The sequence below is a fragment of the Molothrus aeneus genome, chromosome 31 (assembly GCF_037042795.1).
Source record: "Molothrus aeneus isolate 106 chromosome 31, BPBGC_Maene_1.0, whole genome shotgun sequence".
Lineage (NCBI taxonomy): Eukaryota > Metazoa > Chordata > Aves > Passeriformes > Icteridae > Molothrus > Molothrus aeneus.
Genome location: NC_089676.1, coordinates 779,774 through 803,680, shown reverse-complemented (window position 1 = coordinate 803,680; position 23,907 = coordinate 779,774). Strand labels below are relative to the sequence as shown.

The 23,907-nt window shown below is 58.4% G+C and overlaps 1 protein-coding gene across 3 annotated transcripts in view; it reads right to left on the bottom strand.

Annotated features, from left to right (window-relative positions):
* Positions 1–22,870, bottom strand: part of BCAN (brevican) — a 34,310-nt gene extending 11,440 nt beyond the window's left edge. Inside the window, exons 1-9 of one of the 3 annotated variants that reach the window (XM_066567899.1) lie at positions 22,679–22,868; positions 13,914–14,006; positions 13,438–13,830; positions 12,160–12,334; positions 10,167–10,294; positions 8,580–8,873; positions 5,361–5,606; positions 4,101–4,217; positions 3,594–3,944 (exon numbers count right to left, since the gene is read on the bottom strand). In XM_066567899.1, coding sequence (XP_066423996.1) covers positions 3,594–3,944; positions 4,101–4,217; positions 5,361–5,606; positions 8,580–8,873; positions 10,167–10,294; positions 12,160–12,334; positions 13,438–13,830; positions 13,914–13,998 — 1,789 coding nt within the window. In that variant the 5' untranslated portion in view covers positions 13,999–14,006; positions 22,679–22,868. Of the gene's footprint in view, positions 1–3,593; positions 4,218–5,360; positions 5,607–8,579; positions 8,874–10,166; positions 10,295–12,159; positions 12,335–13,437; positions 13,831–13,913; positions 14,007–22,678 lie in introns of all 3 variants that reach the window. The other 2 variants (XM_066567897.1, XM_066567900.1) reach the window with 2 other exon arrangements.
* Positions 22,871–23,907: the final 1,037 nt, after the last annotated feature.

Here is a 23,907-nt window from a genome sequence, read left to right as displayed (position 1 = left end):
TAGATTTTTCTCATTTTGGGGTCACCAATAATGTGAGATGTTTCTACTTTGAACCAGTCAGATATTTCTGATTTTGAGTTCACCAGTAGTGTGAGATGTTTCTAATTCCAGACCAATTAAATATTTCTCATTTTGAGTTCACCAATAGTGTGAGATGTTTCTAATTTGAGCCAATTAGATTTTTCTGATTTTGAGCTCACCAATAATGTGAGATGTTTCTACTTTGAAGCCAATTCGATATTTCTCATTTTGAGCTCACCAATAGTGTGAGATGTTTCTACTTTGAATCAGTCAGATATTTCTGATTTTGAGTTCACCAATAGTGTGAGATGTTTCTAATTTGAACCAATTAGATTTTTCTGATTTTGAGCTCACCAATAGTGTGAGATGTTTCTAATTTGAACCAATTAGATTTTTCTGATTTTGAGCTCACCAATAGTGTGAGATGTTTCTACTTTGAGACCAATCACCTTAGCAGGTCCCATTACAAAAGTTCCTCTGCTCTCATTAAACAGAGCCTTCTGATCCCCCTGAAAACTGGAGTTTTTCCTTCCATCCCTGACTCACCAACCCAACGTCCTCACCCCTGCAGTGTCCCACAGCCAGCAGCTCTGAGCTGGCTCTGGGGCCGCCAGCTCTGGGCCAGGTGAGGCTCTCAGGTGCACCAGGAGGTGCCTGGGGCAGTCCCACAGCGCCCTTCCAGCCCTGGGTGTGCCCAGCTCAGCATCCCTGGCCCAGAGCTGGCCAGACCTGGGGTTTTGGCCTCTCCTGGAGCACAGAGGTGAGAGCTGGATGCTCTTATCTCCCCTTCATTAACAGCTGGATGCTGTTATCTCCCCTTCATTAACAGCTGGATGCTCTTATCTCCCCTTCATTGGGGTCATTGCCATGCCAGCCCCTGGCCCACTCCCTCTGCCCAGGCCCAGCTTGTCACAGGCATCTTTTATGGAAAATCCTTTCCTTAGGATTTTTCCTCCTGAGAAGCTGAGAGGCCTCAGGAACAACATGGAACCAATGGTTATCTGCTGCTGTGGAATGCAACAGGTGCATCTGGGATTGGGCTCATGTGGTTGTTTCTAATTAATGGCCAATCACAGCTCATCTGGCTCAGACAGAGAGTCCCAGCCAGAGAGTCCCAGCCACAAGCCTTTGTTATTCATTCTTTCATTATTTCTTTTTCTATTCTTAGCCAACCTTCTGATGAAATCCTTTCTTCTATTCTTTCAGTATAGATTTAATATAATATATACCATAAAATAATAAATCAGCCTTGTGAAACATGGAGTCAGATCCTCCTCTCTCCCCTCATCCCTGGACCCCTGTGAGCACCATCACACCAGCTCCTGCTTTTCCCTGGGGTGATGCAGTGTTTTGGGAGGGAAGCACAGCCCATGAAGCCTTTGGCACATCCCAGCCATGTGTCCTTGGCCTGGCAGCAAGGTGCCAGCAGGCCTGTCCCTCTGGTGTCACCTGCAGCCTGGCCAAGGCTGATAACCCAGCCAGCACCGCCCCAGGAGCTCCTTGTGGTCATTAATGAGCCCAGAGCACAGCGTGTGCTCCCAGCTCAGAGTGATGCAGAGCTGCTGCCAGCACCAGCCCAGGCCCTGCTCCAAGTCCTTGACCCACTCCAGCCCAGTCGTGCCCTGTTCTATGGTCCTGGGCTCGGTGGAGATGTGCCAAGGACAATGGTGCCACCCTCACCCTCCCCACGAGGTGCTGGGGGGTCTGCAGCTCATCCATCCCCAGCAGGGCGAGGCATGGGACAGGACGGGTGACCCAGGGCCCCCAAATGCCCCACAGCTGGCTCCTCCCGGGCATCTCTCCTTGCCAAGGCAAAGGCAGCCATGCCACGGGGTCTGGCCACCCTCCACAGAGCCTCCTTGGTGCCCTGGGGCTGGCCTGGGCACTGCCCTCCCTGTCTGCCTCTCACAAGTGCTCATCACGCAGGAGGAGAGTGGGAACTCTGAGTTTTAGCAGGGAAATCACAGAGCTGGAGGTTGCCAGGCTGTGGATGCAAATGGAATTCCTAATTCAGGGGATTTCTTAAGCCCTGTGTGTGCTCCTGTTATGCCCTGGGGGTGGGTAGGGACTGCACATGGTGCCCTCTGCTGCAGATTCCCTTGCAGGGAGCGGGATGGGGCAGAGGATTGGCACTGGCATGGGCATCAGAGCTGGGGTCACCCCCCAAGGGGGCAGAGTGGGGCTGGTTGGTGACACCCACCCACCCACAGCAGCTCGTGGGCCCCCTGCTCACCCATCTCAGCCCCTGGCATGGGGCTGGGGGCTGTGCTCCATAGGGCTCTGCAGTGATTTTAGGGTGCCACTGAGAGCTGCACGAGGCAGGGTGGTCCTGGTGGGGCCCTGTGTCCCCCCTGTGTCCCCCTGCTCTTGCCATGCAGTGTCCAGCCCTAAATCCCCTCCCAGGGCAGTGCAGGGTCAGTCCTGAGGGGACATGGAGGGTGCAAAGCAGCCCCAGTGCTCCAGGGCAGTGCAGGGTCAGTGTTGGGGGCACATGGAGGGGGAAAAGCAGCCCCAGTGCTCCAGGGCAGTGCAGGGTCAGTGTTGGGGGCACATGGAGGGTGCAAAGCAGCCCCAGTGCTTCAGGGCAGTGCAGGGTCAGTGTTGGGGGCACATGGAGGGTGCAAAGCAGCCCCAGTGCTTCAGGGCAGTGCAGGGTCACTGTTGGGGGCACATGGAGGGGGAAAAGCAGCCCCAGTGCTCCAGGGCAGTGCAGGGTCAGTCCTGAGGGGACATGGAGAGGGGAAAAGCAGCCCCAGTGCTCCCAGGGCAGTGCAGGGTCAGTCCTGAGGGGACATGGAGGGGGAAAAGCAGCCCCAGTGCTCCCAGGGCAGTGCAGGATCAGTCCTGAGGGACATGGAGGGGGAAAAGCAGCCCCAGTGCTCCAGGGCAGTGCAGGGTCAGTGTTGGGGGCACATGGAGGGGGAAAAGCAGCCCCAGCCCTCCCAGATTCCCCCTCCAAGGGGTCCCTTCCACCCCATTCCCGGGCAGGGCAGGGCCGGGGGCGGGGATTAGTTCGTCAGTGGGGGAGGCGCAAGGACGAGCTCGCCGAGATGCTTGTTCTACAAAGCTTTTAATTAATTCCCTTTATTAGTACCACGGTTAGTCAGAGCAGGGACTGGGGCCGCCTTTCGCTTATCGGGGCTTTTTCATGGAAACAGTCATTAAAACACTTCACAGAAGTAGAAGAGATTTAAGTGCATGCAGAGATCAGACCAATTTGTTTGACAAATATGCGCTTCTCCAGACCTGTAACCTTCCCTTACCCAGCTGAGAGAGAGAGAGAGACAGAGAGAGGGAGAGAGAGAAAGAGAGGAGACACGGACAGACAGACAGACAGACAGAGGGCAGCACAGCGTGAAGGAAAGGTGTCGGCTATCTCTAGTGCCACAGAGCGGCCAGCACGGCTGCCCCGAGGGCAAGGCTGGCACGGCAGGGACCCCGGGCCGAGCAGGCGCCCGCCCCGACGCTGGCCCGCTCGGTGGGCAGGGGCACAGCCGAGCTGGGGGTCCCTGGCACTACCACCCCAGAGGTGCCAGGACGGGGAGAGCTGAGGCCATCCCTGCGGGTCCCACCTGCTTCTCCCGGAACGGTGGCAAGGAAACCGTCCACGGTGCCAACGGAGGGATGCTCTTCCTCCTCCTCCTCCTCCTCCTCGGAAGGTGCGGCAGGCATCCCTCGCTGCGTGCCCGGGGCCGCTGCGGTGCTGCTGCGGGGCAGCCACGGGGTCGCTGCGGGCGAGGGCAGCCACACGGCCCCCGAGTGCTCCTCTCCGTCCTCGTGCGGGGGCGCGGGGGGCAGCGGGGACACCCCGGGGCTCTCCCCGACATCTCCGGAGAGCTCGGCGTCCTCAGCCCCAGAAAAGGGGGTGCTGGTCCCGCCGGACTTGTGCCCGCGGCGGGAGCTTCCAGCGCCTTCTCGGCTCTCTGTCGAGGCGGCAGAAGCGGCACCGGTTGGCGATGGCGCTCGGTGCCCGGGTGGCCCGGGGCTGGCAGGGCCGCCCGGCCGCCCCAAGGCGTCCCGTGGAGGCTCCGGGAGCTCTGTGGGCGGACGAGGAAAGCCCTCGGGAGGCTCCGTGTCACCTGCTGGGGCACCGGTGGGTCCCTCCGGCTCCGTGGGCTGGCCTCGGTGCCGCCCTCCGGCCGGGCTCTCCGCCAATGCGCTGCCAGCTCTGCCCGGGGCTGCTCCGTGCGGCTCCTCTGCAAAGGGCAAGGCGGAAAGGCAGTGAGGGCCGGGAGCCAGGCAGGGCACTGCGGGCACTGCCAGGCTGCCCATCCTGCGGGCACTGCGGGCACTGCCAACTCTGCCCATCCCGTGGGCACTGCGGGCACTGCCCATCCTGCGGGCACTGCCAGGCTGCCCATCCTGCGGGCACTGCGGGCACTGCCCATCCTGCGGGCACTGCGGGCACTGCCAGCTCTGCCCATCCTGCGGGCACTGCCCACCCTGCGGGCACTGCGGGCACTGCTGGCACTGCTAGGCTGCCCATCCTGCGGGCACTGCCAGGCTGCCCACCCTGCGGGCACTGCGGGCACTGCCGGCTCTGTCCACCCTGCGGGCACTGCCGGCTCTGTCCACCCTGCGGGCACTGCCCACTCTAAGGGCACTGCCAGGCTGCCCATCCTGCGGGCATCGCCAGCTCTGCCCACCCTGCGGGCACTGCCCGCCAGAGCACAGGGCTGCGGGCACTGCCCACCCTGTGGGCACTGCAAGTTCTGCCCACCCTGCAGGCACTGCGGGCACTGCCAGCTCTGCCCACCCTGCCGGCACTGCCGGCTCTGCTCACTGTGCGGGCACTGCCGGCTCTGCCCACCCTGCGGGCACTGCCAGATCTGCCCATCCTGCCAGCACTGTCCATCCTGCGGGCACTGCCCACCTGCTCGCACAAAGCCGTGCGGGGAGATGGGAGTGGCCCCGAGCCCGTGTGACGCTGTCCCCTCCGCAGGGCGCGGCTGCCCGAGCTCAGCCCCTCACCGCTGCCCCTCGCCTCGTGTCCCTCCAGCTGCCAGCTCCCTCCTGCAGCTCCCGGTGCTGCCAAAACCCGCTCCAGCACTGGCCCTGCATGCTGGGACACGCAGCTGTCCCTTTGTCCCTGCCCTACACCAACACTCCGGTGCCCCGGCCCTGGGGGAAGGCCGGGGACAGCTGGGGTGACCTGGGCACCCTCAGGTGCCTCCGTTCTGTGGCTGCTCTCTGTGCCCCAGCCCTGGCCCCACCGAGCAGCGAGGGACAGTCCCCACTGTCCCCCATGCTCCTGGGCAGGGATGAGCTCCCCAGCTGAAACGGGACCTGCCTCGGGGCTGGCCAGGGCTGTGGGGAAGGGGAGGCAGGGATGGGGTGACCTGAGGACACAGAGGTAGCTAGTGGCCCCAGGGTGTCTTCAGGGGTCTGGCTTGGCTTGCCCAGGTCAGGGTCCTCAAAGAGGGGGACGGCGTAAATGGCCCCTCGCGACTCGAGCTCCACGGGCGCTCGGGGCAGCTGCAGCTCCTCCAGCTTTTCTGCCACTGTGACAATCTCCTGGAGGAGATTCTCCTCGGGCTCTTGGCCTTGGTATTTTCCTGCAGCCTCAGGGAAAGAGTTTGTCCCTTCTGTGGGCAGAAAGAAAGTGGGATATTACTGCCCTGTCCTGGCTCCGCAGCGCTCAGAGATGAGCTCACCCCATAGCAGGCCTGGAGCCTTGGCACCCCAGGAGGGAGCCAGCTCTCCTCAGCCTCCCCTTCCCCTCCTAGATGGGGTCAGCAGGGGGAGGATCAGGCCCTCCCAGGCAGTGCCAGCAGCCCCAGCAGGAGCCATGGGGCTCAGCAGCACGTGGTGGGGCCAGATCCTGAACCCTGCACTCCCCTCCCTGTGGGGATCCTCCTCTACGCCCCCCTCCCCACCCCGGGGAGAGCAGACATGCATGGGGGGTTAGTGGGTTACAGGGCTTGTGGAGTCATGGCACGGGTCAATCCTGCCTAACCCAAGCTTTCCCTGCTGAGAGTTGGGGAAACTGAGGCCCAGAGATGCTCAGCATCCCCACACTGTGAGCCCCCACGGCCCTGAGCAGACACACAGAGATGTGGGGTCAGGCAGGAGGAGTGGAGGGACAGCTCTGCCTCCTTCTGTGCCCGTTATCCCTGCCAGCCTCTGTCCTGCCTCACTGCTCACCTTGCTGCTCCCCACAGGTCTCCTTGCATCACCCCAAACCAGCCTGGCAGGCTGTGCCACATAGCCCCAGGGCCCCAGGAGTGATCCCCAGGCCTGCAGCCCTGGGGGATGAACCCTCGTGAAGCTGTGCCCACAGAGCCCATGCAGAGCGATGGTGCCATGCAGGACACCCCTGGTCTGTCACCGTGAACTGGCACCAAGCACTGAGGACATGCAGGGCCTCCCTCCTCTGCCACAGCCTCTCAGCATGCACTGAGAGAGCATCCCTACTGTACTGAGAGGGGTCAGCATGCACTGCTGGGACCCCCAGAGCATCCCTGCCCTACTGAGAGGGGTCAGCATGCACTGCTGGGACCCCCAGAGCATCCCTGCCCTACTGAGAGGGGTCAGCATGCACTGCTGGGACCCCCAGAGCATCCCTGCCCTACTGAGAGGGGTCAGCATGCACTGCTGGGACCCCCAGAGCATCCCTGCCCTACTGAGAGGGGTCAGCATGCACTGCTGGGACCCTCAGAGCATCCCTGCCCTATGGAGAGAGGTCAGCATGCACTGCTGGGACCCTCAGAGCATCCCTGCTGTACTGAGAGGGGTCAGCATGCACTGCTGGGACCCTGCAGAACATCCCTGCTGTACTGAGAGGGGTCAGCATGCACTGCTGGGACCCTGCAGAACATCCCTGCCCTACTGAGAGGGGTCAGCATGCACTGCTGGGACCCTGCAGAACATCGCTGCCCTACTGAGAGGGGTCAGCATGCACTGCTGGGACCCTGCAGAGCATCCCTGCCCTATGGAGAGAGGTCAGCATGCACTGCTGGGACCCTGCAGAACATCCCTGCCCTACTGAGAGGGGTCAGCATGCACTGCTGGGACCCTGCAGAACATCCCTGCTGTACTGAGAAGGGTCAGCATGCACTGCTGGGACCCTGCAGAACATCCCTGCTGTACTGAGAGGGGTCAGCATGCACTGCTGGGACCCTGCAGAACATCCCTGCTGTACTGAGAAGGGTCAGCATGCACTGCTGGGACCCTCAGAGCATCCCTGCTGTACTGAGAGGGGTCAGCATGCACTGCTGGGACCCCCAGAGCATCCCTGCCCTACTGAGAGGGGTCAGCATGCACTGCTGGGACCCTGCAGAACATCCCTGTCCTACTGAGAGCTGTCAGCACACAGAGTCAGGACTGTGCAGAGGATCCCTGCAATATTGAGAGCTGTCAGCATGCAGTGTCAAGACCCTGCAGAACATCCCTGCTGTTCTGAGAGGGGTCAGCATGCACTGCTGGCACCCTCAGAGCATCCCTGCTGTACTGAGAGGGGTCAGCATGCACTGCTGGAGCCATGCAGAGCATCCCTGCTGTTCTGAGAGGGGTCAGCATGCAATTCTGGGACCCTCAGAGCATTCCTGTCCTACTGAGAGTTGTCAGCACACAGAGTCAGGACTGTGCAGAGGATCCCTGCAGTATTGAGAGCTGTCAGCATGCAGTGTCAAGACCCTGCAGAACATCCCTGCTGTTCTGAGAGGGGTCAGCATGCAATTCTGGGACCCTGCAGAGCATCCCTGCCCTATGGAGAGGGGTCAGCATGCACTGCTGGGACCCTCAGAGCATCCCTGCCCTACTGAGAGGGGTCAGCACACAGTGTCAGGACGCTGCAGAGCATCCCTGCCCTACTGAGAGGGGTCAGCACACAGTGTCAGGACCCTGCAGAGCATCCCTGCCCTACTGAGAGGGGTCAGCACACAGTGTCAGGACCCTGCAGAGCATCCCTGCCCTACTGAGAGGGGTCAGCATGCACTGCTGGGACCCTCAGAGCATCCCTGCCCTACTGAGAGGGGTCAGCACACAGTGTCAGGACCCTGCAGAGCATCCCTGCCCTACTGAGAGGGGTCAGCAGGTAATTCTGGGACCATTAGAGCATCCCTGCCCTACTGAGAGCTGTCAGCATGCACTGCTGGAGCCATGCAGAGCATTCCTGCAATATTGAGAGCTGTCAGCATGCAGTGTCAAGACCCTGCAGAACATCCCTGCTGTTCTGAGAAGTGTCAGCATGCACTGCTGGGACCCTCAGAGCATCCCTGCCCTACTGAGAGGTGTCAGCATGCACTGCTGGAGCCATGCAGAGCATTCCTGCCCTATGGAGAGCTGTCAGCATGCAGTGTCAGGGCCGTGCAGAGCATCGAGGTGTCAGCATGCAGTGTCAGGACATGCAGGTTACGCCTCCCCTCTCAGCTCTACCGGCATGCAGGGCATCCCTGTCCTAGCACAGCAGCTTCAGCCGGTACCAAAGAGCCCAGCCCTGCCCCGACAGCACAGCCCCAGCACCGAGAGCACCCAGGCATCCCAGCACAACCCCGGCACATGCACCCCAACCCGGGCGCTTCCCGGAGCCTCCCAGCGGTCGCTGCCTCCCAGTTTACCTCGGAAGCAGTACGCATCGTATCTGCTCTGGGCATCGGGGAATCCCGTCTGGTTTCGGAAGAGGAAGATGGTTTTGACGCCGGGCAGGGCCCCTCCGCAGCGCTCCCGGGGGGTGACGATGGGGTAGCGGACGCTGCCGTCCGCCAGCCAGCCGGGGCTGCAGGCGTCCAGCCCCGCGTTCCAGGCTGCGTACAGCTGGCCCGGGCTCGCCAGCTCCGCACCCAGAGCCCGGCAGCGCTGCGCAGCCTCCTCCAGAGTGAACCGGGCCGGGGATGTCTCCAAAAAGATCTCACCTGAGGAGAGAGGAGGGAGATGGGAGTCAGAGATGGGGAGGGGGATGAGGGAGGACGGAGCGCCCTCACCTCGTGTGCTCTCGGCAGGAGCCCAGGAGCTGGAGATGGAGGCTGCGGTGTGGAGGGATGCTGGGGGCTGGAGGAGGGCTGCATCCCTGCCTGCATCCCTGCCTGCATCCCTGAGTGCTTCCCTGCCTGCATCCCTGCCTGCTTGCCTGCATCCCTGCCTGCTTGCCTGCCTGCATCCCTGCCTGCTTCCCTGCCTCCCTGCATCCCTACCTGCTTCTCTGCATCCCTGCCTGCATCCCTGAGTGCATCCCTGCCTGCATCCCTGCCTGCTTCCCTGCATCCCTGCCTGCTTCCCTGCATCCCTGCCTCCATCCTTGCATCCCTGCCTTCCTGAGCACTTCCTTGCCTGCATCCCTGAGTGATTCCCTGCCTGCTTCCCTGCATCCCTGCCTGCTTCCCTGCATCCCTGCCTCCATCCTTGCATCCTTGCCTGCATCCTTGCATCCCTGCCTGCTTTCCTGCCTTCCTGAGCACTTCCCTGCCTGCATCCCTGCCTTTCTGCCTGCATCCCTGCCTGCATCTGTGCCCTCCTGCCTGCACCCCTGCCTGCTTCCCTGCCTTCCTGTCTGCACCCCTGCCCATGCACAGAAAGCCACAGTGCAGGCACGTTTGGAGCTCTCATGCCACATGGGATCGATTCCTGCCCTTGCAAACAGAGCTGAGACTTTGAAGCGCCCCTGAATGGGACTGCAGAGGAGCAGGTCCATGCCCTGCACTGAGCAATCCACGTGTGGGACATTTCTGAGGACACCTGGAAGCCCAGTGAGCACCGTGGTGAGGCTCCACGTTCACGAGGGCTGGGGACCACTGCCCCAAGGCACAGCAGGTACCAACCCCACAGCTGCCCCTGCCTCCCTGTCCCTCACCCCTGGCACCACCAACTGACCCCACAGCAGCTGCCACCGCCAGTGGGGACCCCAAAAGGAGGGACCAGCCACCCCCAGGCACACGGAGTCAGGCAGGATCTGCACCTCATGCAAAGCACAGCACCCAACCCAGTGTGCTGCTGGTCTGGGGCACATCACTGCGGGCACAGCCCAGCCTGGGCACTGCCTGCTGCCAGGGACAGAGCCCCACACGCCACCAAAGGGAACCAGGAATGCTTTAGGGAGTGGCACAGCAGGTCTTCACACCCAAAACCAGCACCTGCAGCTGGTTCACTTGGGTTTACAACAGGTTACAGGGGCAAAAGCAGAGGAGGGCAAGAGGTGGCACCACGGGCACCTGGCAGGTCCTCAGCGTAGCAGTACACGTCATACATGTCCTCGGGGTCCACCACGCCGTAGTTCCTCACCCCGGGGAAGCCGTTCATGTCTCCATAACAGGCCTCACGGGGGGTCTGGATGGGGTACCTGGGGCAGAGAGCACAGGGGAGCTGCTGACACCCTGGGGAACGGGCGGGAGAAGGGCCAAGGTGTTAGAGCCAAACAAACTCCAGGGGAGCACACACAGAAGTGTTTCAACCAAACAAACCCAAAGGGAGCACACACAGATGTGTTACAGCCAAACAAACACTGAGGGAGCACACACAGAGGTGTTACAACCAAACAAACTCCAAGGGAGCACAGACAGATGTGTTACCACCAAACAAACCCAAAGGGAGCACACACAGATGTGTTACCACCAAACAAACCCAAAGGGAGCACACACACAGAGGTGTTACAGCCAAACAAACTCCAAGGGAGCACACACAGAGGTGTTACAACCAAACAAACACTCAGGGAGCACAGACAGATGTGTTACCACCAAACAAACCCAAAGGGAGCACACACAGATGTGTTACCACCAAACAAACCCAAAGGGAGCACACACAGATGTGTTTCAACCAAACAAACACTGAGGGAGCACACACAGATGTGTTACAGCCAAACAAACACTGAGGGAGCACACACAGAGGTGTTACAACCAAACAAACTTGGAAGGAGCACACACAGAGGTCTTGCAACCAAACAAACTCAGAGGGGGCACACGCAGAGGTGTTACAACCAAACAAACCCAAAGGGAGCACACACAGAGGTGTTACCACCAAACAAACCCAAAGGGAGCACACACAGATGTGTTACCACCAAACAAACCCAAAGGGAGCACACACACAGAGGTGTTACAGCCAAACAAACTCCAAGGGAGCACACACAGAGGTGTTACAACCAAACAAACACTCAGGGAGCACAGACAGATGTGTTACCACCAAACAAACCCAAAGGGAGCACACACAGAGGTGTTACAACCAAACAAACTTGGAAGGAGCACACACAGAGGTCTTGCAACCAAACAAACCCAAAGGGAGCACACACAGAGGTGTTACAACCAAACAAACTCCAAGGGAACACAGCAGAAGAGCACTGATAATGGGAATTACAACAGTTTATAAAGGGGGGCAGTCCAGGGGAGGAGACTGCCTGCAAACCAATCAGAGGCCAGCAAGGAGGACCACGGGTGTCACGGATATATTTTATGAAAAATCCTTTCGCTGGGATTTTTTTCTCTTGAGAAGCTGAGAAGCTTCAGAGGAAAAGAAAAACAATAATTATCTGCTGCTGTGGAATGCAACAGAGGCATCTTTGATTGGTCTCGTGGTTGTTTTTAATTAATGGCCAATCACAGTCCAGCTGTCTCGGACTCTCTGGTCAGTCACAAGATTTTATTATCATTCCTTTCTATTCCTTGCTAGCCTTCTGATGAAATCCTTTCTTCTATTCTTTTAGTATAGTTTTAATCTATCCTTTTCTTTTAATATAATATATATCATAAAATAATAAATCAGCCTTCTGAAACATGGAGTCAAGATTCTCATCTCTTCCCTTGTGAACTCCACCACACATGGGGTGGGTTCACATCAACCTAACACCAATGAGGAAGAAGGAGGGAGGAGTGAATACATAATTGGCAAATGGGTGAAGGGAATCAGCATAACTGACATAGAACTTTGTGGCTAAAGGGGTGTAAAAAGCTATAACTGACAAGCTGCAGGGGCTGGGTTTAGAGGATTGACAGGGGAGATTTTGGAAACATGGGAGGGGTGGAGGAGATTGACATAAGGAAAGGTAGGAAAATATGGGGTAAACAACTCAGGGAAGAATCATTTGGGAAACTGAACAGCGGGGTATGGAACAAACTGTTTTTCTACCATAAAGAAATCTAACACATTACAAACGAAACAATTAAAACCCAAAAGCAAACCACAACGGGGAGCAGCCCCGGGCTCGGGGGTGCCCACCTGACGGTCTGGTCGGCGATCCAGCCGGCGTCGCACTGCTCGTAGCCCCCCAGGTAGGCGGCGTAGAGCTGCTCGGGGGTGGCAATGCTGGCACCGATCCTGGCACAAGCCTCCTGCGCCTCGGAGAAGGTGTAGGCGTAGCGCATGGAGCCCTCCCGGTAGTGGAACACCACCCCTGCGGGCACACGCGGCCATGGGCAAGGGGCTTCACAGCGGCCCCCCAGCCCAAATGCACCCAGGGCGTGGCCACAGATCTCTTCACAGAGAAATCCTTCCCAGGATTTCTCCTGGGGAAGGCAGTGAGAGAGCTCAGAGAAGGGAATGAAAACAATTCTTAGCTCTACTTGATGCGCCTGTTGTTTGGCACATGTGGAATGTGTTATGGGGATTGTGTACAGGAAGGAGTTTGTTAATTGGACACCGGTGATGGTTGTTTGGATTGATTGACCAATTAGGTCAAAGCTGTGTCATGATTGTTGGAAAAGGGTCACAGGTTTTTCATTAGTATAGTATAGCATAGTATAGCTTGAGTGTAGTATAATATAGTTATAATAACTTATAAAGCAATTAGTTAATAAAGTAATTGCTTAATAAAGCAATTCTTTAATAAACTAATAAAGTTTATTATAAAGCTTATAGTATAATATAGTATAGTTTGAGTGTGGTATAATATAGTTATAATAGCTTATAAAGCAATTAGTTAATAAAAATTGCTTAATAGAGCAATTCTTTAATAAACTAATAAAGTTTATTATAAAGCTTATAGTATAATATAGTATAGTTTGAGTGTGGTATAATATAGTTATAATAGCTTATAAAGCAAGTACTTAATAAACTAATTACTATTAAACTAATTATAATAATAAACTATAATAAAGCAAGTACTTAATAAATAATTGCTTAATAAAGCAATTCTTTAATAAACTAATAAAATAATAGCTTATAAAGCAAGTACTTAATAAATAATTGCTTAATAAAGCAATTATTTAATAAATGAATAAACTAATTGCTTATAAAGCAATTAGTTAATAAACAATTGCTTAATAAAGCAATTATTTAATAAATGAATAAACTAATTGCTTATAAAGCAATTAGTTAATAAACAATTGCTTAATAAAACAATTAATTAAGCTTGATAAAGCCTTCTGAAATCTCCAGAGTCATTGCACCTTATTCCCCTGCTGGGGGTCATCCTGCTGCACTGCCAGGGCAGCGTTGGCCGAGCCAGGAGAGGGCCCCAAGCTGCCCTGAATGCCACCTCTGGCCACCGTGAGGTACCTTTGACTTTGACGTGGAGGATGTCGTGGCCGTCCTCGATGCCGTGCTGCACGTCGCAGCGGTAGATGCCCGAGTCGTTGGGGCGCAGCTCGGTGAGCAGCAGCGAGGCGTTGGTGTAGCGCTGGTGGAAGATGGGCAGCGAGGCGCGCAGCCGATAGTCCTCGCTCACCTTCACCCTGTCCCCACGAGCTACCAGGATCTCCAGCTCCCTGCCCTCAGAGATGAAGGTCCACTTCACCCGGGGCGTGCCCAGGACGGCGCGGCGCCCGCCGGGGCTGGCGGTGGGCTGGGGGCCAAGGTAGGTGATGAGGCAGGGGATGGTGACGTCGCCTGCCAGCACGGCCTCCAGGGCTGGGTGCCGTGGCATGGACACCTGCAGAGCCTTGGGGTCCTCTGGGTGGGAGAGGAGAGGAGATGTGAGCAGGGTTGGGGCCCCCTGAGATCACCACTAGAGCACCAACGGGGTGCTGAGTTACCTGTGACATCTCCAGGGCCAAACACCTCCGGGCGCGCCGTGGGGACAAACAGCCAGAGCAGCAGCAGGGGGAGGGCTGGGGCCATGCTCTGCCCTGCAAGGGGGAAGAGAAAACCACCAGCTGTGCTCAGAATCCATAAAAGCACCAAAAATCTCCCGTCCCTGCAGGAGGGGAAGAGGCTGGGGAGATCCCCTGGACCCTGAGGGGGAATGGGGTGATGGATGTGGCATTGGGGCACACAGGGAAGGGAAGGGAAGGGAAGGGAAGGGAAGGGAAGGGAAGGGAAGGGAAGGGAAGGGAAGGGAAGGGAAGGGAAGGGAAGGGAAGGGAAGGGAAGGTGCCCTGGCTCACAAGAGGAAGAAGACAGCATGAGCAACCAGGAGCATTGGCTGGGAGCCTCTGGGTGCCATCCAGCCCCTCTGACCTTCCCTGGGGACAGCAGAGTCCAGCCTGGCCTGCAGAGCACAGGTGGTGCCAGCCCAAGGCCTGGCTGCAGCAGGCAGGGAGGCGATGCCAGCCCCAGGGCCACGTGCCTGTGGTGCCACCGTGAGAAAGCTCAGGGAGGGTTTGGTGAGGAAGGAGGCACTGGGGGAGCTCAGGGAGCAGGCAGGGCACGCTGCAGGTGTGTAGGGGACACAGGATGGGTAAATGAAGGTAATGTAGAATGAAATCTTATCCCCCAGTGAGCTGCAGCTGGACCCTATCACTAAAGATCAGGAGCAGGCTGGATGATAACAGGCAACACCTGTAGCCAATAAGAACCAGTGGCATAAAAGAGTGGATTGGTGGCAAGAGGAGTCAGAGGACCAAGAATGGTCAGTGCTTAGAGGAGCTGCCTACAGAAAACATCGAGGAGATATGAAACTCTGAGGGCATGGAGCCCTTGCACCACAATGATAAAAGAACTCTTGAGATATAAGACAACATATAATGATAATAGAGCTGTTGTAATGTATAAGATAACACGTGTGTGTGTGTGCGTGCTCATGCACGCCTGCCCTGCCAGGGGGGCTCGAGGAGGGAGCTGGGGACAGCCCAGAGCACACACAGAGCCCGAGGCAGGGGGAGGGAAGGAGCAGGACGGCTCCTTTGCCATTCAGCTCACGCCGGAGGCTCCCCGTGCACGGGCTGGGAAAAGCGAGGCTGCCCAAAGCAGCCTTTATGTCCCGTGCCTCCCTCAGGCTGCCTGGCACAAAGGGCTGGGCACCAGCACTGAGAGGAGAGCCCTGTGGGCAGCCCTGCCATCACCCAGCCCCGCTCTGGGGAGCAGCACAGGGGGTGATAAGAACATCATGGAGGGCTCTGGGTGTCTGTCACAGGTATCTTTTATGGAAAATCCTTTCCTTAGGATTTTTCCTCCTGAGAAGTTGAGAGGCCTCAGGAACAACATGGAACCAATGGTTATCTGCTGCTGTGGAATGCAACAAGTAGATCTTTGATTAGACCATGTTAGTTGTTTCTAATTAATGGCCAATCACAGCCCAGCTGGCTCAGACAGAGAGTCTGAGCCACAAGCCTTTATTATTCATTCTTTCTTTTTCTATTCTTAGCCAGCCTTCTGATGAAATCCTTTCTTCTATTCTTTTAGTATAGTTTAAATATAATATATATCATAAAATAATAAATCAAACCTTCTGAAACATGGAGTCAGATCCTCGTCTCTTCCCTCATGCTCAGACCCCTGTGAACTCTGTCACAGGTGCCCTTGCTGAAAGGAGAGCCCAGTGGCCGGCCCTGCCTTCACCCACCCTCTCCAGGGAGCAGCAGAGGGGGTGATAAGAACATCCTGGGGGGCTCTGGGTGTCCTTGCAGTCTTGCTGCTCTTCAGCTGTCCAGAGTAGAGGCTGATGCTGGGAATGTGGGGAAATGTCCCTGACCCCTCTGCAGAGGCTCCTTGGGGCTCCTCAGCCTCCCATGCCATGGATGCATCGTGCCATTGCCAGGGAACAGAGCAGCCTGAGACTCAGAGCAGGTTTGTAATTTATGAGCTCTTTGCACTGTATTGATTTCAGCAGCCTCAGGAGCAGCTCAGGCCATGGCCAGCTGCTGGCTGCAGGGACAGCCTGACATGATGCTGCCTTGTCACGTGTGTCCCTCCTCAAGCTGTGTTCCCAGAGTGTGCCCAGGGCACCAGTGCTCTGGAGAGAGGCTGTGAATCCAGCCCTGGGCACCGAGCACTGTGCACACACACCCCAGCACCAATTACCATGGATGGGCAGCCCCTGGAGCCATGGTCATACAGCCCTGGCACTGCACACCATGGACACACAGCCCCTGGAGCCACAGATGTACAGCTCTGGTGCTGCACACCATGGATGTAAAATCCCTGGAAGCACAAATATACAACCCTGGCACCACACACCATGGACACACAGCCCCTGGAGCCATGGTCACACAGCCCCTGGAGCCATGGATGTACATCCCTGGCACTGCACACCATGGACACACAGCCCCTGGAGCCAGGGTCACACAGCCCTGGCACTGCACACCATGGATATAAAATCCCTGGAAGCACAAATATACAACCCTGGCACCACACACCATGGATGTACAGCCCTGGCAGTGCACACCATGGTACACAGCCCCTGGAGCCACAAATATACATTCCCTGGCACCACACACCATGGATGTACAGCCTCTGGAATCATAGATATACATCCCTGGCACCACACATAACATGGATGTACAACCCCTGGAACCATGAATGTACAACCCTGGCAGCTCACACCATGGGCACACAGCCCCTGGAGCCATGGTCACACAGCCCTGGCACCTCACCATGGATGTAAAATCCCTGGAAGCACAAATATACAACCCTGGCACCATACACCATGGATGTACAGCCCCTGGAACCCCGGCAGCACAACACCATGGAGCCATGGATGTACAGCCCTGGCACCACACACCATGGATGTACAGCCTCTGGAGCCATGGATGTACAGCCCTGGCAGCGCACACCATGGTACACAGCCCCTGGAGCCACAAATATACATTCCCTGGCACCACACACCATGGATGTACAATCCCTGGAACCATGGATGTACAGCCCTGGCACCACACACCATGGATGTACAATCCCTGGAACCATGGATGTACAGCCCTGGCACCACACACCATGGATGTACAGCCTCTGGAGCCATGGATGTACAGCCCTGGCACCACACACCATGGATGTACAGCCTCTGGAGCCATGGATGTACAGCCCTGGCAGCGCACACCATGGTACACAGCCCCTGGAGCCACAAATATACATTCCCTGGCACCACACACCATGGATGTACAATCCCTGGAACCATGGATGTACAGCCCTGGCACCACACACCATGGATGTACAGCCTCTGGAGCCATGGATGTACAGCCCTGGCACCACACACCATGGATGTACAGCCTCTGGAGCCATGGATGTACAGCCCTGGCAGCGCACACCATGGTACACAGCCCCTGGAGCCACAAATATACATTCCCTGGCACCACACACCATGGATGTACAATCCCTGGAACCATGGATGTACAGCCCTGGCACCACACACCACGGGTACACAACCCCTGGAGTCATGGTCACACAGCCCTGGCACCACACAGCATGGATGCACAGACCCTGTCAGCACAAACCATGGATGCACAGACCCTGGAACCACAGATATACAACCCTGGCACCACAGGTAGATGTGCAGCCCCTGGCACCATGGATGTACAGCCCTGGCACCACACACCACGGGTACACAACCCCTGGAGCCATGGTCACACAGCCTTGGCACCTCACACCATGGATATAAAATCCCTGGAAGCACAAATATACAACCCTGGCACCACACACCATGGATGTACAGCCCCTGGAGCCATGGTCACACAGCCCTGGCACCACACACTGTGGGTGCAGAGCCTCTGGCAGCACATGCCATGGAGGCACGGCCCCTGGCACCATGAATGTTCATCCCTGGCACCACAGGTAGATGTGCAGCCCTTGGAGCCATGGATGTACAGCCCTGGCAGCTCACACTATGGCCATACAACCCTGGCACTCACACCATGGCTGTACAACCCTGGCACCGTGGATATACAGCCCTGGCACCACACACCATGGATGGGCATCCCCTGGAACCATAGATATACATTCCCTGGCACCACATACCATGGGTCCACAGCCCCTGGAACCCTGGATATACAACCCTGGCACTCACACCATGGCTGTACAACCCTGGCACCACACACCATGGATGTGCACCCCTGGCACCACACACCATGGATGGGCATCCCCTGGAACCACAGATATACATCCCTGGCACCACACACCATGGACACACAGCACCTAGAACCACAAATATACATTCCCTGGCACCACACACTATGGGTACCCAGCCCCTGGCACCACACACCATGGGTGTACATCCCTGGCACCACATACTATGGGTACACAGCCCCTGGCACCACACACTATGGGTAGCCAGCCCCTGGCACCACACCCCACGGGTGCACAGCCCACAGCACAAGGCACTGTGCATGCACAGCTCCCAACAGCAACAAAAAGCCCCTGGCACCACATCCCACGGGCATCAACCATCCAGTGCAGACCACAGACGTCCCCTTCCCAGCAGGGGCAGCCAAAGCTGGGCTGCCCAGTGGTGCCAGGGCCGAGGCAGGAGCTTTCTGTGCTCCAGACAGATATTTTGAATGCAGCCCCATGGTTCTGTGTGAGGGACAAAACCCTCCTGCGTGGCAGCCGTGGCCAGGCTCCAGCACGGGGGCTGGTGCCACCCCCTGGGCAGCCAGGCAAGGCAGGCTTTTGTCACTGGCACCTTTTCTTCCCGTCCCCAAGGCGCCGTGGTGGCGCAGACAGCAGCCCTGAAATCCCAGGGAGGAAATCCAAGAGATAAAATTCCACAGGAATTGGGCAAGCTGGAGTGTCTGCTCTCCTCCTGTGCCCATCCCTGAGTGGGTGCTGGCACTGGGAATGGGGTGTGGAAAGGGTTAAAGCCAATTTCACCCTGCCCCGATGAGCAGAGACTCTCAGACTTTGGGGTTTGGGGTTGGATTTTTGGGTTGGGTATTTTTCCTGTTTGCCACAAATGGAAAATCCTTCAACCCACAAATTCTGAGGGAAAAGCTGAGAGCAGGACTAGGGAAGCGCAGCCAAAAAATGTTGAATAATTATAATGTCAGCAACTCGTGAGGCTTGGTTGTCCCAGAGAGCTCAGGAGCTGCCGGGATCAGACAGACACACAGGCAGGCACGTGGCAGGGCCAGCTAACCTCCATTTCTGAGGGAAACCAGGTGGAAAATGGAGCTGAAATCTATTTTGGGACAGCACTGCTCCTCCTTTCTCCCCTGAGCTCGGCCCTGCTTTCAGAGCTGGCTCCTTGAACGTGGCACCTGCAGCACCTGGGGCTGCAGCACCTGGGCCAGGCCTCGGCACAGGAGCTGTGCCAGAGGATGTCCCCTTTGTCATTGGAGAGGGGGTTATGGATGTCCCTTTTGTCATTGGAGAGGGGGTTATGGATGTCCCTTTTTACTGGAGAGGGGGTTGTGGAGGTCCCTTGGAGGGGTTTGTGATGTCCCTTAAAGGGGTTTGTGGATGTCCCCTTTTTATCTCCTGAGAGAGATTTGTGGAGGTCCCTTGGAGGGGTTTGTGGAGGTCCCTTAGAGGGGTTTGTGATGTCCCTTAGAGGGGTTTGTGGACATCCCCTTTTATCTCCAGAGAGGGGTTTGTGGATGTCCCTTAGAGGGATTTGTGATGTCCCTTAGAAGGGTTTGTGATGTCCCTTTTCATCTCCTGAGAGGGGTTTGTGGATGGCCCTTTTTATCCCCAAAGAGGGGTTTGTGGATGTCCCTTAAAGGGGTTTGTGGAGGTCCCTTAGAGGGGTTTGTGATGTCCCTTTTCATCTCCTGAGAGGAATTTGTGGATGTCCCTTTTCATCTCCAAAGAGGGATTTGTGGATGTCCCTTAAAGGGGTTTGTGGATGTCTCTTAAAGGGGTTTGTGATGTCCCTTAGAAGGGTTTGTGGATGTCCCTTAAAGGGGTCTGTGATGTCCCTTAGAAGGGTTTGCGGTGTCCCTTTTCATCTCCAGAGGGGTTTTTCTCCCGTCCCTCCACGTGATGTTGCTCACGCCGCTCCCAAGGTGCCCTGCCAGCCCGCAGCGATCCGGAGGAGGAGGAGGGAGCAGAGCGGTGCCTTTCCAGGGATGCTCAGCTGCAGAATGAGTCAGCAGCCTCCGGCACAGCCTGGCCCCGCTCCAGCCCCATCCCCATCCCCACCGGCAAAGGGCTCCGGACACGCCGCTGCCGCACGGGATCGGCACGGAGCCGCTGTCCCGCTCGCTCGTGGCTGCTCCGTGTCCGTCCCCCCGGAGCTCCAAACCCCCAGGATCCGTGCCCACCCCCGCGGGTGCGGCCACCGGAGGGGTCCCCGGGGGGGAGCGGGGCCGTGCCAGGCGGTGCCAGCCCCAGGAGTGCCCGGAGGGCTCCTGGCAGCGGAGCTGGCAGAGCTGAAAGGCCGGAAGGAGGTGGGGAGGAGGAGGGGGGGGTCTCTGCAGCTGCCAGGAGCCCGAGCCCCCCGAAGAAAGGGGCTCCTTGTGCAGGGGAGAGCGCGGGGAGGGTCCCTGAGGGGATTGAGCCCCGCACGGGGCGAGCAGAGCCCGCAGGAGCCGCCAGGGACCCACGGGCACGCGGAGCCCTGGGGGAGCGCGTGTGTCACACGCACGCGTGAAAGGTTTGCACACCCACCCCCGCCTTCCCGGGCTCTGCTGGGGAAACTGAGGCACGAGGTGGGGCAGTAGTGCGGGATGGAGCGTGCGGGTCCCTGATTTCAGCTCAGCCGGGAGCCAGCCCCCCTCCCAACCTCCCCCCTCCCAGCACAACCTCACCCCGTCTCCCAGTTTGCCCAGTCTGAAGCCATTCCCTGAAAGGCAGCTCTGAAATGTCCCGCTCAGCCTCTCCCTGCCCTGCAAAAGGCTCCAGGATGGGCACAGGGAGGATTCTCCCACCCCCCCGGGCGGCCAAGAGGAAGAGCAACAGGTTCTGAGCCAGGAGAAGTGACAGGAGCAGAGGTCCCTGGCAGGGATGCTCAAGGGCAGCCCCTTCGCCCTGGGGATGAAATGTTCCGGCTGCGGGAGGGGAAAAAAGGGCTGCGGGAAAATTCCCCTCTCCCCAGGACACCCCCGGCGGGTCTGGGGTTCACAGCGGGGCTGATGGGTTGGAAAAAGCCGTGAAAATCCTGAAATATTTCACCCCCCTGCCCCTTCCTGCCTCCCGCGCTGGGACACCAGCAGAGAGAGCTGGGGGAGGACAGGGAGAACCATCCCAAAATCCCAAAATCCCAAAATCGCAAAATCCCAAAATCGCAAAATCCCAAAATCCCAAAACTTGGGCTCGCCCCAGCCACCCCCCGGACCTGGCAGCTTTGCCCCGAGCCCAGCGCAGCGACACCAACGGGAAGGAGTGGGGGGAGCCCGAGCCCTGCCCGGCTCCGTGCCTCAGTTTCCCTTTGCACTGCTGCAGCCTCCTTGGGACAAGGACCAGGGACTCTGCAGGACAAACGGAACACACCAGCCCCATCCTGGACCCCTGGCCCCCCTCCCAAAACGGGGTTCCTGAGGAAACAGCCCGGAAAATGCCCTTTGTGCCCAGCACCTCGGAGCCCTGCTGCTGGGCTAGGCTGGGCTCTAGGCTGGGCTCTGGGCTGGGTTCCAGGCTGGGCTCTGGGCTCCAGACTGGGCTCTAGGCTGGGCTCTGAGGTGGTTCCAGGCTGGGTTCCAGGCTGGGCTCTGAGCTGAGCTCTAAGCTGGGCTCTAAGCTGGCTCCGGGCTGGGATCTGAGCTGGGCTCCGGGCTCTGGGCTGGGCTCTAGGCTGGGCTCCAGGCTCTGAGCTGGGCTCTAAGCTGGGCTCTAGGCTGGCTCCGGGCTGGGATCTGAGCTGGGCTCCGGGCTCTGGGCTGGGCTCTAGGCTGGGCTCTGGGCTGGGCTCTAGGCTGGGCTTTAGGCTGGGCTCTAGTCTGGGCTCTAGGCTGGGCTCTAGAACTTCTAGGCTCCTCCAGGCTGCAGCAGCCGGGCAGCACCAAACTCCTTTCTCCTCCCAAGTTGGCAGAACCCCCCCAGCCCCCGCTGTGCCCCCGGCGCTGCGGAGCCGCTCCGAGCCGCCCCCTTCAGAAACGCTGGGAGCCGAGCTCGGGAGGGTCGGGGACAAGGACAAAGCTCCCCGAGCTCCCCCCGCTGCAGGGCAGGACGGTGCGAGGGGAAAAACCCGGGGAAACCTCTGGGCTGAGCCAGCTCGGCTCTCCTTTCGCTTTCTGCCCGTGCGGAGCTGAAAGGCGAGACCGGGATGGAAAGCGCAGATCCCGGGGCACCGCAGATCCCGGGGCACCGCAGATCCCGGGGCACGGCAGGTCCCGGGGGCACCGCGGATCCGGGGGGCACCACAGATCCCGGGGGCACCGCAGATCCCCAGAGCATCGCAGATTGTGGGGGCACCGCAGATCCCGGGGCACCGCAGATCCGGGGGGCACCACAGATCCCGGGGGCACCGCAGATCCCCAGAGCATCGCAGATTCTGGGGGCACCGCAGATCCGGGGGGCACCGCAGATCCCCAGAGCATCGCAGATTCTGGGGGCACCACAGATCCCGGGGTACCGCAGATCCCGGGGCACCCCCGGTACCCCCAGCTCACCTGGCTCGGTCTGGGGCCGCAGCCCCGGGGTTCCCCGGTACCCCCAGCTCACCTGGCTCGGTCTGGGGCCGCAGCCCCGGGGTTCCCTGGTACCCCCAGCTCACCTGGCTCTGTCTGGGGCCGCTGCCCCGGCCCCGGGGCCCGGCGTGCGGCTGAGCTGCGGCTCCTCCGGGGCAGCGCGGGCAGTTCGGCAGCAGGGCTGGCACGGAGCTGCACCAGGCATAAGTGCAGGCACCGAGAAAAGAGCCTTCTCTGTGTGTGTGGTGCGTGTGTCCGTGTCCTCCACTCCGCTTTTTTCTTTTTTTTTTTTGCTTTTTTTCCCTTCCCCTTTCCCTCCTCCTTTTATATTTATTCCTTCCCCTAATTAAGAAGGAGGGGGAAAAAAAAAAAAAAAGAAAAAAAAAAAGATACTACCGTGTTGGCAGGCTGCTCGTCCCTCCCCGTCCCTCCCTCCTGGCAGCTGGCAAAGCCCGCACGAGAGGAGGATGAGGATGATGAGGACGATGCTCAGCCCGGTGTTAACCCGATACAGCACAAGTGGGGGAGCAGAGGATGGGGATGTCCCCCCCCCAGACCCCTCCATAGCTCGGGAATGCCCTTGGGGCGGTGATTCCTGGGATTTGGCAGCTCCGGCTGGACGGGGAGGGGGCCGCGGGCGGGGGTCCCGGTAGCCAGCAGAGCCTTTGTCATGTAAAACCCCTTTTGCTGCGGGGCCGAGGTGGGTGCGGGAGCCCGGCGACTTTGCCAGCCCCGCTGGGGTGGTGGGAGCGGCCAGAGCCGGGCTGGCAGCAACAGCGCTCACAGCCGAGCCCGCTCCGTGCCTCAGTTTACCCGCATCTGCGGCAGGGCCGGGATCATTGATGCATCTTTGGGCTGCAATGCCTCAAATCCTCAAAATCCTGCAGGAATTCTGGGCACCGGTGGGGTCCGGTGGGCAGCTGGCACAGCCCGTTGGCAGAGGGGCAGCACCCAGCAGCTGGCACCGGGGGTTTTTTGAAGCAGATCTCGCTGAAACTTTCCCTGGCACGGAGCATTCCCTGGCCGGGGGGGCGGCGCGGAGCTGCCAGGGAATTGCTCGGGTGAGTTTGCAGAAAAGGCTCAGCTCCATTCCTGAGCTGAATTAATCATTTGTCACCCTGGGAAATAATTGCGGGCGGCAGAGGCGGCCCCGGCAGCGCCGCAGCTCCGGGGAGGGAATGGCCGGGGGGGGGTGGGAATCACACTCACACTCACACTCACACTCACAGCACGGGGATGGGCATCACACTCACACTCACAGCACGGGGATGGGCATCACAGTCACACTCACACTCACAGCACGGGGATGGGCATC